The sequence below is a fragment of the Salvelinus namaycush genome, chromosome 22 (genome assembly GCF_016432855.1).
Source record: "Salvelinus namaycush isolate Seneca chromosome 22, SaNama_1.0, whole genome shotgun sequence".
Taxonomy (NCBI): Eukaryota; Metazoa; Chordata; class Actinopteri; order Salmoniformes; family Salmonidae; genus Salvelinus; species Salvelinus namaycush.
Genome location: NC_052328.1, coordinates 26,453,423 through 26,467,426, shown reverse-complemented (window position 1 = coordinate 26,467,426; position 14,004 = coordinate 26,453,423). Strand labels below are relative to the sequence as shown.

General features: G+C 42.3%; 1 protein-coding gene across 2 annotated transcripts in view; it reads left to right on the top strand.

The window, feature by feature from the left end:
* The window catches only part of LOC120017702 (attractin-like protein 1), a 314,009-nt gene that overhangs the window by 203,128 nt on the left and 96,877 nt on the right, over positions 1 to 14,004 (top strand). For both annotated transcript variants that reach the window (XM_038960633.1, XM_038960634.1), the window contains one exon: positions 40 to 118. In XM_038960633.1, coding sequence (XP_038816561.1) covers positions 40 to 118 — 79 coding nt within the window. The remainder of the gene's footprint in view (positions 1 to 39; positions 119 to 14,004) is intronic.

The window sequence follows — 14,004 nt, the reverse complement described above, 5'->3', positions numbered from 1 at the left end:
TTTGATTGATTGATTGGTTGTCCTGTTGTCCTCCTGCAGCTGTTTCCTGTCCCTTTTGCTGGTGGCGGCGGTGGTGTGGAAGGTCAAACAGACGTGCTGGGCGTCCAGGAGGAGAGAGGTAGGTCATATGTCAATCTCCTCAGCTGTCGTAATTGTTGGAAACCATGGTGGTGTTCCAGGCAGATTACTTTTCAGTTGCACTGTGCACATCTACCAGTATTTAAGTGCCACATCAACTGAGCAGACAGGTATCAGATTACTAAATCTTATGGTGTAGTTGGGTGTTGGGAGATCTGGTGGGCAACTGAAATGTAGTCTGCCTGGAATGCGGCCCATACGTGGAGCACACCATACAACACCAGATTCAAACTGACGCAAACGAGAGGGTGCTCTATTCTCACCAACTCAGACTCTGTGTGTATCTCTTTCTCTCTGTCTCTGTGTCTCTCTCGGTGTGTGTCAATGTATCTTGAATAGTGATAATTGGTAAGACTTTCAGGTACAGTATATGCATATTTGGCAGCTTTAGAAATATTGACAAAATTCTCTCTTCACCTTTTCATGGACAAGTGAACAGGCCAGCTCCTCAATGAAACTGACTGAGGGTCGACTACAGAATGTTTTTGTAATGGTAGTACTCCCCCCATTACATTCTGTACCATACCCAATGTGTGCAGTTCACTAGTAGTTTCACCTGCAGGCAAAGTCCCATTTCCCCCTCCAGTGCCAAGGGTCGTCACAGCCACAAAGTCAGAAATCAAATCAAAATCAAATTGTATTTGTTACATGCTTTGTAAACAACAGCTGTAGAGAGAAATAATATACATTTCAAAATAATAACAAGGAATAAATACACTGAGTAATGATAACATGGTTATATACATGGGATAGCAGTACTGAGTCGATGTGCAGGGGTACGATGTAATTGAGGTAGATACTGTGCATTGGGAAAGTATTCAGACCCCTTGACTTTTTCCACATTTTGTTAGGTTACAGCCTTATTCTGAAATGTATTAAATAAATGTTTTTCATCATCAATCTACACACAATACCCCATAATGACAAAGCGAAAACAGGGTTTTAGAAATGTTTGCAAATGTGTTAAAAATAGAAAACAGAAATACCTTATTTACATAAGTATTCAGACCCTTTGCTATGAGACTCAAATTGAGCTCAGGTGCATCCTGTTTCCATCGATCATCATTGAGATGTTTCTATCACTTGATTGGAGTCCACTTGTGGTAAATTCAATTGATTGGACATGATTTGGAAAGGCACACACCTTTCTATATAAGGTCCCACAGTTGACAGTGCATGTCAATGCAATAAACAAACCATGAGGTGGAAGGAACTGTCCGTAGAGCTCCGAGACAGGATTGTGTCAAGGCACAGATCTGGGGAAGGGTACCAAAACATGTCTGCAGCATTGAAGGTCCCCAAGAACACAGTGGCCTCCATCATTCTTAAATGGAAGAAGTTTGGAACCACCAAGACTCTTGCTGGTCACTAGAGTTCCTCTATGGAGATGGGAGAACTTTCCAGAAGGACAACCATCTCTGCAGCACTCCACCAATCAGGCCTTTATGGTAGTGTAGCCAGACGGAAGGCGCTCCTCTGTAAAAGGCACATGACAGCTCACTTGGAGTTTGCCAAAAGGCACCTAAAGACTCTTAGACCATTAGAAACAAGGTTCTCTGGTCTGATGAAACCAAGATCAAACTCTTTGGCCTGAATGCCAAGCGTCACGTCTGGTGGGAACCTGGCACCATCCCTAGGGTGAAGCATGGTGGTGGCAGCATCATGCTGTGGGAATGTTTTTCAGCGGCAGGGACTGGGAGACTAGTCAGGATCGAGGGAGATGAATGGAGCAAAGTACAGAGATCCTTGATGAAAACCTGCTCCACAGCGCTCAGGACCTCAGACTGGGGCGAAGGTTCACCTTCCAACAGGACAACGACCCTAAGCGTTTATGAGAATGTCCTTGAGTGGCCCAGCCAGAGCCCGGACTTGAACCTGATTGAACCTCTCTGGAGAGACCTGAAAATAGCTGTGCAGCGAGGCTCCCCATCCAACCTGACAGAGCTTGAGAGGATCTGCAGAGAAGAATGGGACAAACTCCCCAAATACAGGTGTGCCAAGCTTGTAGCGTCATGCCCAAGAAGACTCGAGGCTGTAATCGCTGCCAACGGTGCTTCAACAAAGTACTGAGTAAAGGGTCTGAATACTTATGTAAATGTGATATTTCATTTTTTGAAATATATATACATACATTTGCAACAATTTCTAAAAAGCTCTTTTTGCTTTGTCATTATGGGGTAATGTGTGATGAGGGAAAAACATGAATTTCATCCGTTTTAGAATAAGGCTGTAACGTAACAATGTAAAAATATACTTTCCAAATGCACTGTTTAGACATATACTGTAGGCAGGGATAAAGTGACTAGGCAACCTTAACCACACTGTTAACCTGATGCCTAACCTTAAATTAAAACCATTTTTTGTTTTCATGACTTTTTACGATATAGACAATTTTGTGGCTGAGCTATGTAGTGGGAACAAGTGCCAAGTCAGCTACTTGACCCTTGGCTGTTCTGAAGGGTGTGTTAATGTCACCCGCTCTGCAAACACGGCTCACTCCTTAATGAACGGAGCGCAGCAATAAACAAGGCCATTCCCCCTTAATTACTGCTCCTCATGAACCAATTAACTCTGATGGAGTGATGCTAAATGAAGTGGAATAGAGTGATATATCACTTAAAGAACAGATGCCACATCGTGTTCATGCTTTCTCTTGTTTTACTTTGGGTTTTTTTCACAGGCTGCGAAACAGTACCATAAACACACGCATACAAATGTGCAACTTAAACGAGTCATCATTAGGCTTTTAAAATCAATACGAACAGCAGCGTGGATTTAATTGAGATGGGAACGTGCTCGTGCTTTCTGTGGTATCCATTGAGATTTCACAGGGGACTCTGATAGTTAAACACTGGTGGCTTTGTTCCTCCTCTGCCAAGGCTGCCACAGTTGGCACTTTTCTCTTCATCAAATATGTGCTTTGGAGATGGGTTCTCCAAGCGTTCAGATATGTAATGGTTTTAATATCACAGAGGAGAATATTCCCGCCTGTCTTGTCCCTGTCTTGGCCCTTTGATCAAAATGTTTGCATCATATTAGACCATTTTTAAAGTATTTTATGTTTCAGATTATCAGATGAGTTTTATATACAGTGGCAAGAAAAAGTAAGTGAACCCTTTGGAATTTCCTGGATTTATGCATAAATTGGTCATCAAATTTGATCTGATCTTCATCTAAGTCACAACAATAGACATAGTGTGCTTAAACTAATAACACACAAATTATTGTATTTTTCGTGTCTATACTGAATATATCATTTAAACATTCACAGTGTAGGTTGGAAAAAGTATGTGAACCCCAAGGCTAATGACTTTTCCAAAAGCTAATTGGAGTCAGGAGTCAGCTAACCTGGAGTCCAATCAATGAGATGAGATTGGAGATGTTTTTTTTTTTTTTTTTTTTTTTTTTTTTTTTGGGGGGGGTTGGAGATGTTGGTTAGAGCTGCCTTGCCCTATAAAAAACTCTCTATTCACAAGAAGCATTGCCTGAAAAAGAGATCTCAAAAGATCTAAGATTAAGAATTGTTGACTTGCATAAAGCTGGAAAGGGTTACAAAAGTATCTCTAAAAGCCTTGATGTTCATCAGTCCACGGTAAGACAAATTGTCTATAAATGGAGAAAGTTCAGCCCTGTTGCTACTCTCCCTAGGAGTGGCCGTACTGCAAAGATGACTGCAAGAGCACAGCGTAGAATGCTCAATGAGGTTAAGAAGAATCCTAGAGTGTCAGCTAAAGACTTACAGAAATCTCTGGAACATGCTAACATCTCTGTTGACGTGTCTACAATATGTAAAACACTAAACAAGAATGGTGTTCATGGGAGGACACCACGGAAGAAGCCACTGCAGTCCCCCAAAAATATTGCTGCACTTCTGAAGTTTGTAAAAGTGCACCTGGATGTTCCACAGCGCTTCTGGCAACATATTCTGTGGACAGATTAAACTAAAGTTGAGTTGTTTGGAAGGAACACACAACACTATGTGTGGAGAAAAAAGGCACAGCACACCAACATCAAAACCTCATCCCAACTGTATGGTGGAGGGAGCATCATGGTTTGGGGCTGCTTTGCTGCCTCAGGACCTGGACAGCTTGCTATCATCGATGGAAAAATGAATTCCCAAGTTTATCAAGACATTTTGCAGGAGAATGTAAGGCTATCTGTCCGCCAATTGAAGCGCAATTTGGGTGATGCAACAGGACAACGACCCAAAACACAGAAGTAAATCAACAACAGAATGGCTTCAACAGAAGAAAATACGCCTTCTGGAGTGGCCCAGTCAGAGTCCTGACCTCAACCCGATTAAGATGCTGTGGTATGACCTCAGGAGAGCAATTCACACCAGGCATGCCAAGAATATTGCTGAACTGAAACAGTTTTGTAAAGAGGAATGGTCCAAAATTCCTCCTGACTGTTGTGCAGGTCTGATCCGCAACTACAGAAACCGTTTGATTCAGGTTATTGCTGCCAAATGAGGGTCAAGCAGTTATTAAATCCAAGTTTTGACATACTTTTCCCACGCTGCACTGTGAATGTTTACACGGTGTGTTCAATAAAGATATGAACACGTAAAATTGTTTGAGTTATTAGTTTTAGAGAGCTGTGTTTGTCTATTGTGTTGACCTAGATGAAGATCAGATCAAATTTTATGACCAATTTATGCAGTAATCCAGGTATTTACAAAGGGTTCACATACTTTTTCTTGCCACTGTAGTGGGACCGCTATTGATTTAGTCAAGTCCTTCAAAGTTCTCTGCCACGTTTGGATTAGACCTACTGTAGGAAGTTGTGTTATACTGTGTGAAACAAGTTTTCTGTTGTATCTACTGTTGTAGAAGTGTGTGTGTGTGTGTGTGGTTTGGATGGCCACTGGGAGTATAAAATACAGCCCCTGTACATGTATTGCACTCCTGTTTGTACTTATGCAGCAGATATGAATCCATAACACAGAGCTTTATGCCAGTATGAATGGTGGTGATATCTGCAGTGTACTGTAAAGTCTCCTCTTACCCAGCTCTCCATGTATTTGTTTAGCCCTGTTCCCCAGTGAGAGCACACTTGCTTGTGGACACGTCTACATTATTAATGAGGAAGAGTCCCAAATCACAGAAGAGCTCTAATGCTGCATTCACTGTGTCTCACTCCCCTCTCTGTGAAGGCCAACACTCAGCATTAACATGGCAGGTCACCCATGGGTTAGAGTCCAGTGGCACTGACATCACACACAGCCAGCTGTATTAGTTATTTTACTACATCCCATATATTACAGAGGGTTGGAGCCCAGTTTTATGAACAGGGTGGAAACAGAGAGGCATGTAGTGAAATGAAGAAAAACATTTCTGTCAAAAAGATGTTATGTAAAGGTAGTGTGATAACCATTCTAGCACCTGTGTGCCTGTGGTCAATAGGGGAATGGAGTGTTGACTTGTTTTTGTGTGTTTGTGTCTTTGTGTCTTTCTCACACACACACAGACACACACACACACACACACACACACAGTCAGAAACAGTGAAACGCCATTGTCTGTTGTCAGTGCTGGCAGCTCGTAACTTTGATTAGATATGTAGGAGTCTTCTGAACCATTTCCTCCATCACTTACCCTGCACCATCAAGGGGAAAATTCACAATATAAATGAATGGAGTTGGATGCTAATAAATATGAGATATAATGTAATATGTTATTACAGATAATAAATATTAGATATAATGTAATATGTTATTACAGATAATAAATATTATATATAATACAATATATATTGTTACAGATATTAGGTATAATATATATTGCTGATACTAGGTGCCTCGGATGCTTGGGGTCAATAGGACCAAATGGGCCTAATTAATAACAGCCATTATTATTTTTCAATGTTTTCATTTCTCTTTAAGATTGTTAGTATATTTTAGTATATTAGTATATCATGGGTTGTAAACGAGGGGTCCAGGGTTATATAAGTGAAACCCCCCCCCCCCCCCCCCCCCAAAATGATATTCTAAATTATACTGTACATGCCCATGGGGGAATCGTCCTCTGTGATGATTAGGGGACTGGTTTGCAAACTTACATGTAAACCACATGTGCTCTAGGTTTCTGTCATTTTATTTTCAACAATAAAGGATGCAGTTTTATCTATATATGTGATCTTCTAATGGATTACAGAGATGATAGGGGGCATAGATCAAGTCCCAACTATACAGTAATACGATAAAGGCCAATGTCTCATTATTTGACTTAATTCCATTGTACTGACAATTATATTGTATTCACAGAGGCGCATATCATTTGTTAGCACATCTCCTAAGGGTAAACTCTTGGGGGGATTCTTGTAGAGAAGGTGAAAATGGGATCTCTTCAGAGTTAATTATGGATCACAAGCAGCAGAGTGGAAAATACATTTACAGCTAGGCTTATGCTAATTACGTTTCCAACAATACTTTTTGGATATGAGATCAAACAATCAAAACTACTTTGAAATTCTAATGAAGATGCCCAAGACGGCTTGTACAGGCGTCTTTGATTCCCCTAATAGGGTTGCCCCTCTGTAGACCGTGAAAAAGCTGTATTTTGACAACTAACCTCATTAAGTTTGCTCCTCTTCTCACAATTGATAAATAAACAAACAAAGGAATAGATAATGGTCTTCTCATTTAATTGTCAAATGTATGCGTCGCTCTCCTATGTTCTATTCATATTTGGTTGTCTGATACCCACTCTTTATTTCTCCTTCTCTTAAGCAGCTGTACAGTAAATGTCTTCTTTACATTTGCATTGGCTCATATTTACCCCTAAAATGTTCAGACTGCTAAAATATGTATTGGGCTGAGTCAGATTGGAGAGTATAGAAGTGGTGCATATGTCTCTCACCAGCTTCCCTCTGAGAATACCTTCCATCCCCCTCTAGTCTCCACTCCAATCTCCTAACTGCTAATCCAAACCACAGACAGATGTTGCCCAATTCTCTGATTAAATGCAGATTTATTCCTGTAATTTAGTTTAACCGCTGTCGTCCTCAAAAGAGCAACATGAATTTTGTGGGCATTAATTAAACTGTGTGTGTGTGTGATTGTGTGTAATATTAGGTGAGAGACTTGTTAAGGCTGTCCACTTCTGACCTTTTGGCATCTGTATGATAATTGCACCAATTTCCCGTTATGTTCCTTATCTTAAATTAGACGGTCGTATTTCTTTGCATAAAGCAGTTCACATAATGCATCAATGACTGAAAAGAAATGAAACAAAAAAGGTTTAAAGATAGTCAGCTGTATGAGCTGCAAAAACATTCCATAATGACCAGAAATTTGATTCAATTCAATGTTTTAGGGTTATTTGTTTTTCTTTAACTTTCCCTGATATTCTCAAATTAGCCAGATTTGAAAGCAATTATATACATTTATAATAGATGAAGTTGCTCCCAGTAAACAAATATAGTCATTTAGATGTTTGATAATCTAATTGATAAAGTTATTATATTTTCTGGCAGTAGTGTAACAGTCACCTAATGTTTTGAGGGAGAATAAATGTCATGAGAGTTATTTCAATAGCTGTCAGTGACTCTGAAGGCCTACAGTACTTGGTAGTTGGTACCAACTATAGACCCCTCACACTGTGCAACACAGACCACAATCTCCTGTTGGACAGATTATGTTGTCTAAGCCAGTGAGCACCAAATCACCCTTGCCCCATATTTGGCAGCCATTAATAATGGAGAAGGGTTTAATGTGGCCCCGCATTGGCTCCCCCGGACAGCTTCAGTGTAAACAAACCAACGCCCAGCCCCCAAACGTCAGCAGCACTCAGACAGGCTGACGGCTGTTCTGCATGCCACCACAGCACTCGTACGGAGGGAGGATGATGTCAAAGTCTGACCAACCTCCTTCAATGTTGTATTTAAAAAATCATGACAGAAAGACCATCTGGTAGGACAGGTTTCTTTCCATTTAGGGATGGATTTATCAGAGCCCATTTAGTTAAACCCAAGGTTTACCCTTTCATACAGGAAACTGTATCATACCACCATGTTAGCCAGTCTACCATATGCTGATCAGGATCACAGTTTTATTTACCCATAAATCATGGTTTTTCTTTAGAATTATCAGATTATACATACAATTTCAATAAACAGAGCCGACTTTGTGTTAATTTGATTTTGTTACAAGCCGCATGAGTGATAGTTATTAAAACGGTCAGTGTATTGGGGTATAGGCCAATGAGGACACAGAAGTTGGAGTAACTGCCATATAAAGAGACAGGGACAGTAAATCAGTGTATCCCCAAACACAGTCGTAATGTTTACAGGCACACTGTGCGTTAATGACTCACACTATCAGCTCTGCACAGGTGACCGCTTTTATCATCTGACGGTAGATTAGCCTGAAGGTCCCTAGCTTCGCCAGGATTTGAAACGCCCGCCGCCAGCACGCCAAAGTCAATCTTCAAAGAAGCCCGAGACATGGTGCCTAGCGCTCTAAGGGACATGGCACAGACGTCTCCCTGGAACCATAACCTGGCCCACACCAGTTTTATTTGTGTGTTTGTGCCGGTTTCATTTATTTTCTTCTACCAAAGTGCTCAAGGCTCACTTTATGTAATAATATCCTTTTACACATTCAGAGGTAGCAATCTGATCCTTGTTGTCATGGTGATTGATGGTGATGATTGGCTGGTGTCTGAAATGCCTTCCCATGGTTGATGTTGGTTTCTATCAAAGTTAAGCCACAACTGCTGTTATGTTTATTGTTTTACAAATGTGTCTCTAAATACAGTGAAGGTACTGATATTACATGTTCATTTCCTTCTTCTAGAGCAGCTATTCCCAAACTGTGGTATGCGTAATAACGTCGGGGGTACGCCAAATAAAAATGTGATTCACATTTATACATTTTTTCCTCCACATTTTCAAACAATACATTTATACGGACACAAACAACTGGATTCGTTATCCCTTTCATGCCCTGCCTCCAGTCCACTTAACGATATCTGAACAAGAGAGCCTCATCGAAATTGCAACAAGCGGTTCTGTGAAAATTTAATTTAATCAGAAGCCACTGCCAGATTTCTGGATTGGGCTGCGCTCAGAGTTTCTTGCATTGGCAAATCGGCTGTTAAGACACTGATGCCCTTTGCAACCACGTACCTATGTGAGAGTGGATTCTCGGCCCTCACTAGCATGAAAACTAAATACAGGCACAGACTGTGTGGGAAATGATTTAAGACTGAGACTCTCCAATACAACCCAACATTGCAGAGTTATGTGCATCCTTTCAAGCACACCCTTCTCATTAACCTGTGGTGAGTTATTCACAATTTTTGATGAACAAATAAGGTTTTATACGTAAGATGGCTAAATAAAGAGCAAAATTATTGATTATTATTTGTGTCCTGGTCCTATAAGAGCTCTTTGTCACTTCCCACGAGCCGGGTTGTGACAAACTCACCCTCATTCTTATGTTTTAATAAATGTATCGTATAGTGTGTGTGTGGCAGGCTTACAATGATGGCAAAAAACAACATTTGAGAGTGCGCTGACCCTGGTGCTAGAGGGGGTACGCAGCTGGAGGTTGAATGTTTTGAAATGGTACGGGACTATAAAAACATTTGGGGACCACTGTTCTAGAGGTCTCGCACAAGCCTGCACACTCAACAAGTGTATAGTCAGAGTGGGAACACGTTGACAGTAATGTCTCGTGGACAAACTACATAAACATAAATGGTGCCATAGGTCTGTCATTGTACAAAGGGATGCGTGAGTTCAGCAGCATTGGTTCCAGTGCCTGGGTTTGTCGTCACTGGTTATTTGGACAAATCTTTCGAATTTTAGCAAGGGGGGGGCCTTGGGCCCCTACACTTGCAAAGAGGGGGTGGAGCTCCTCGTTTCGCTCCTTGTTAAATCTCTTCTCTTAACATGCATGGACCCAGAACTTAACTGAGCATCTGACCAATTAGGAAAGACTTTAGTTCTGGGTTAACCGAGATTCCATTTGAAGTGCAGATCATAGCTCTCCCACACTAGACTAAAGCATCTGTAGAGGGCCCTCTGTCCTCATTTCTCATTAGTTAGAACAGCCTGCCTCTCATTCAGCTTGGCGTCTACATGGTGTCTCGTGATAGTTATGATAATCATGTTCTGGGTCCGGCTGAACTTGATGAGGAATTTTGTAGCTGTCGTACTGATGCTAAAGCTGGAAGTGCCAATAGTGTCTGCTGGCAGCATTTTAGTGTGTGTGAATTTAGTCTGTGTGTATGTGTTTCTGTTTATGTGTGCGAGTGCATGCATGTGCATGTGTTTGCACGCACACACTTGTGTTTGTGCGTGTGTGTGAGTTCACTCACACACATACACACGGATACTGAAGGAAGACCTCTGTGTCTTAGTCAACAACGATGTCCCCACAGTCCACCTCCTTCTTCAATCAGCTCTATTGAAAATAAAATTAACACAGCCTGGTTTTATTGCAAACATCCAATTTACCATGCTTTAGATCCTAGCAATTCCCTGACTGCAGCTACATTTCTTCCTGATTAGCTAGTTGCAAATAACTGTGTTTGGGGATGGAAATTGTGGCAGCTGCTGTTAAAGTGATGTGTGTTTGTTTACCAAGCAGATTGGTGTCATGAAAATCCGTTTCAAATAATGGAGACTATACAATAACCAAAAGAAGTTGTTGCGAGATGTCGCAACACAGTTTTGAGCCATGTGTTTTGAGCCATATTTCAATGGATTTGTAATGACATCTGTAATCGTCTGTAAAAATGTAGAATGTGAAAAGTGTATTATGTACATTCCGTATATCCTTCAGTCCTGTGCTATCATTCCCTGAGATAATAGTCCCCCCCTAACTGAGGCAGATTCCAACACCAGCACATATGAGCATGGGCAGGTGCACAGCTTGAAAGTAGCCACTTATTAAACCCTCTACCTCTGAACCAGAACCATTTCTGGCAGGCATTTGTCCCTCAGCCACTGTTTGAGCTGTGCATTGTGGAGCTATCTGAAGGCTGTAAAGGGCTGTTTGAGAGGCACTGTGCCAGTTGTGAAACAAGGCAAAGGGAGATTTGATCAGACTCACTGGCCTTTTGATAACCTCTCATATGAGCATATGACAGCTCTACCTCTCCATCCCTCTCTCCATCCATCCCTCTCTCATCTATCTCTCTCCCCCCATCTCTCTTCTCTCATCTCGTTCTCTATCTCTCTCCATCTCTCTATCTCTCTCGCGTCTCTCTCGCTCTCCACCTTCTCTTTCTTTCCCATATCTCTTGCTCTTCTCTCTCTTCCCCCTCTCTTTCTCCCCCAACGTTCTCTCTCTCGCTCTCTTTTTCTGTGGCTCGTTGGTGTGAAATGTAAAGTGGCCCTCCCACTCATTGGAGACTGTCACTGCTTTGTTGAGACTGAAAGAGTGCTGCTTTTAAAAACCTTTATTTACTGTGAGTGCGTGCCTGCGTGCATTCTTGCATGCGTGTGTGTGACCAGATGGAATGGGAGTGGGTATGAGCCTGGGTCAGTCTGAATTCTGAGTTCAAGGGCCTTTGTGTTGTTGACACTCTGTAGAGACACTGATGAGGCCGTTATGGAAGACTGCAGGCTTCCTGCCTCTATTGTAGATGGAAACTCACAGATACAACAACACATAATTATCTTTGTATGTAATTACACAGACCATCACGCAATCAAGGCCCTTTCTACCGTATGCATGTACACACACAGAGACCCTCACACAGAGACCCTCACACAGAAATCCTCACACAGAGGCTGTCCAATACAATATCCAGAGAAAATCTAGACATATGCATAACCATGTGCACTCAACCCCTGATCCATCCCCGTTGCATAGCTTCTCCCAGCTTCTCTTTGTGACTAGGAGGTGTAAAACCTCTCTAAGCCATGCTGGTTGGTTGGCTGGTGGGCTGGCTCGGTTGGTACGCCACAGCTTGAGGACCACTGGTGACCTGAGGAGACCGAAAAGAGATGGATTAGCACAAAGGAGAACACACCGCTAAATGAACTCTTTGTGCTTGTGTTCCGGAACCCAGTAGGTTTCCACCACAATACACCTGCTAATTATCCCTGTCTGTACCCCACAGGAACCCAAATTGCAGCCTCTCTTATGATGTTCTCTGTTCAACTGAATGGCCGTACCTGGAAATACACCTCTCTGGTGGAAGTAGAACATGCACTTGAACTTGCTTTATTTGTGATATTTAAAAAATGTGACTCTCAAATCTTTGCAGTAGATATTTCCTCTCCTGGATGGTATAGACAGATTGCTAAAAGCATTACATGTAATTTCACAGCTATGCAGTGCCTGATGCCCTAGATGAATTGTTAAATAATCAGGTAGATGTGGGTTATTGAATTGCTGTTCTGAAGTGTGACGCTTAGAAACAGGATTAACAGTGAGATCTTCATCCTGCTCTGCTAGTAACTGACTGTTCACTTGTTAATATCAATCTGCCTTCCTGTCAAACTGTTTTAACATGAGCTGCTATGATCCCTGCAGTCTAGACAATCGTACAATTAAGGTACAGCCCATACCCATGAACACACTCATAAACACATGTGGCATTGTGACGTATGCAGTGACGCTGACACACACACACACACACACACACACACACAGACACACACACACACACACACACACACACACACACACACACACACACAAGCAGGCATGCACACACTACAGAAGTAGGATCTTCATTTAGCCAGTTCCCTACAGCAGGAAATAATCTGTCAGCAATAGGAAATGTGGATTTACATTTTTTTAAATAATTTTGGGGGTTGATACATATTATGTTTTTTTAAAGTGGAAATTGCAAGCTTTAGGAGTCGTTTTAAACCTTGAATACACTACAAGTTTACATTTCCTGATTTGCAGGAACATTCTCATCAACAAAAGAGTGATCAAATGAAGATTCTACATATGTAATGTGCACGGGTGCGCGCGCGCGAACACACACTTCTGCACACTCACACACGATCCCTCAAGGAGTATCACTAGTAGACCAAACTAGAATAGTAAAGATTTGACTGTTAAATTAACTTAAAGCCACCCATAGCCAGGGGCAATGTTTCAGATAGGGGAACGCTCCGACTAATTTAACATGAATGCTGAGCCTTTACCAGATTAGCCCAGCTCATTCAAGCATGTGTGAAACAGCATTTTGTTCCCTGGTGTCAGAGCGACGCGTAACATCGGTGTCTTTGTGAGGCTATCACGGTCTCCATCATCCTCTTAGTGTGGGCTATGTCATGTTAACTCACTGCAGGGTAGCCAAAGCTGATGCAGCGTCTCTGTTCCTGCTGAAAGGCCAGGATTGGCTGTGATGGTGAGAAGCTAAAGGTCGATGTTAGCACTGGTTCACTACTTCAGCCACAGAGGTCAACCTACATCATCAGCCCCTTAGCAAACAGAGCTAGCTAGTTGGCAGGTTTGATCCACTCCACACTTCAGGTGATGTTGTAGGTTAACACTGTCATACCCAATGCATGATCACACCATTGTCCATAAGTCAGTCCTCAGACCCTTCTCTCCATCCCTTTCCACTTCTACAATTGTGAAGCCCCCCCCCCCCCCCCCGTCTCTCACTTGCTCTCCCTCTTTGAGTGTTCCAGCCGTGTGATGGCTGAAGAGCCCCTGCTCTACCCTTCTCCAGCTAAATGGTGACAGCTGCCGCGGAAACGAGTGCCTTGGAATTGAGTCCCCCCTCCTGGTACTCAGCGAGTATCCCGCCAGGAAGAGACAATTAGTGTGGCTAATGAGGGAGGCTGTGTGATCAGAGCGCATCCCAAACTCCCTCTCGCTCCTTCACCAACCCCTCTATCCTGCTCTCTACTGCTCCCTCCTTCTCTCTCCGTCACCCACCCATT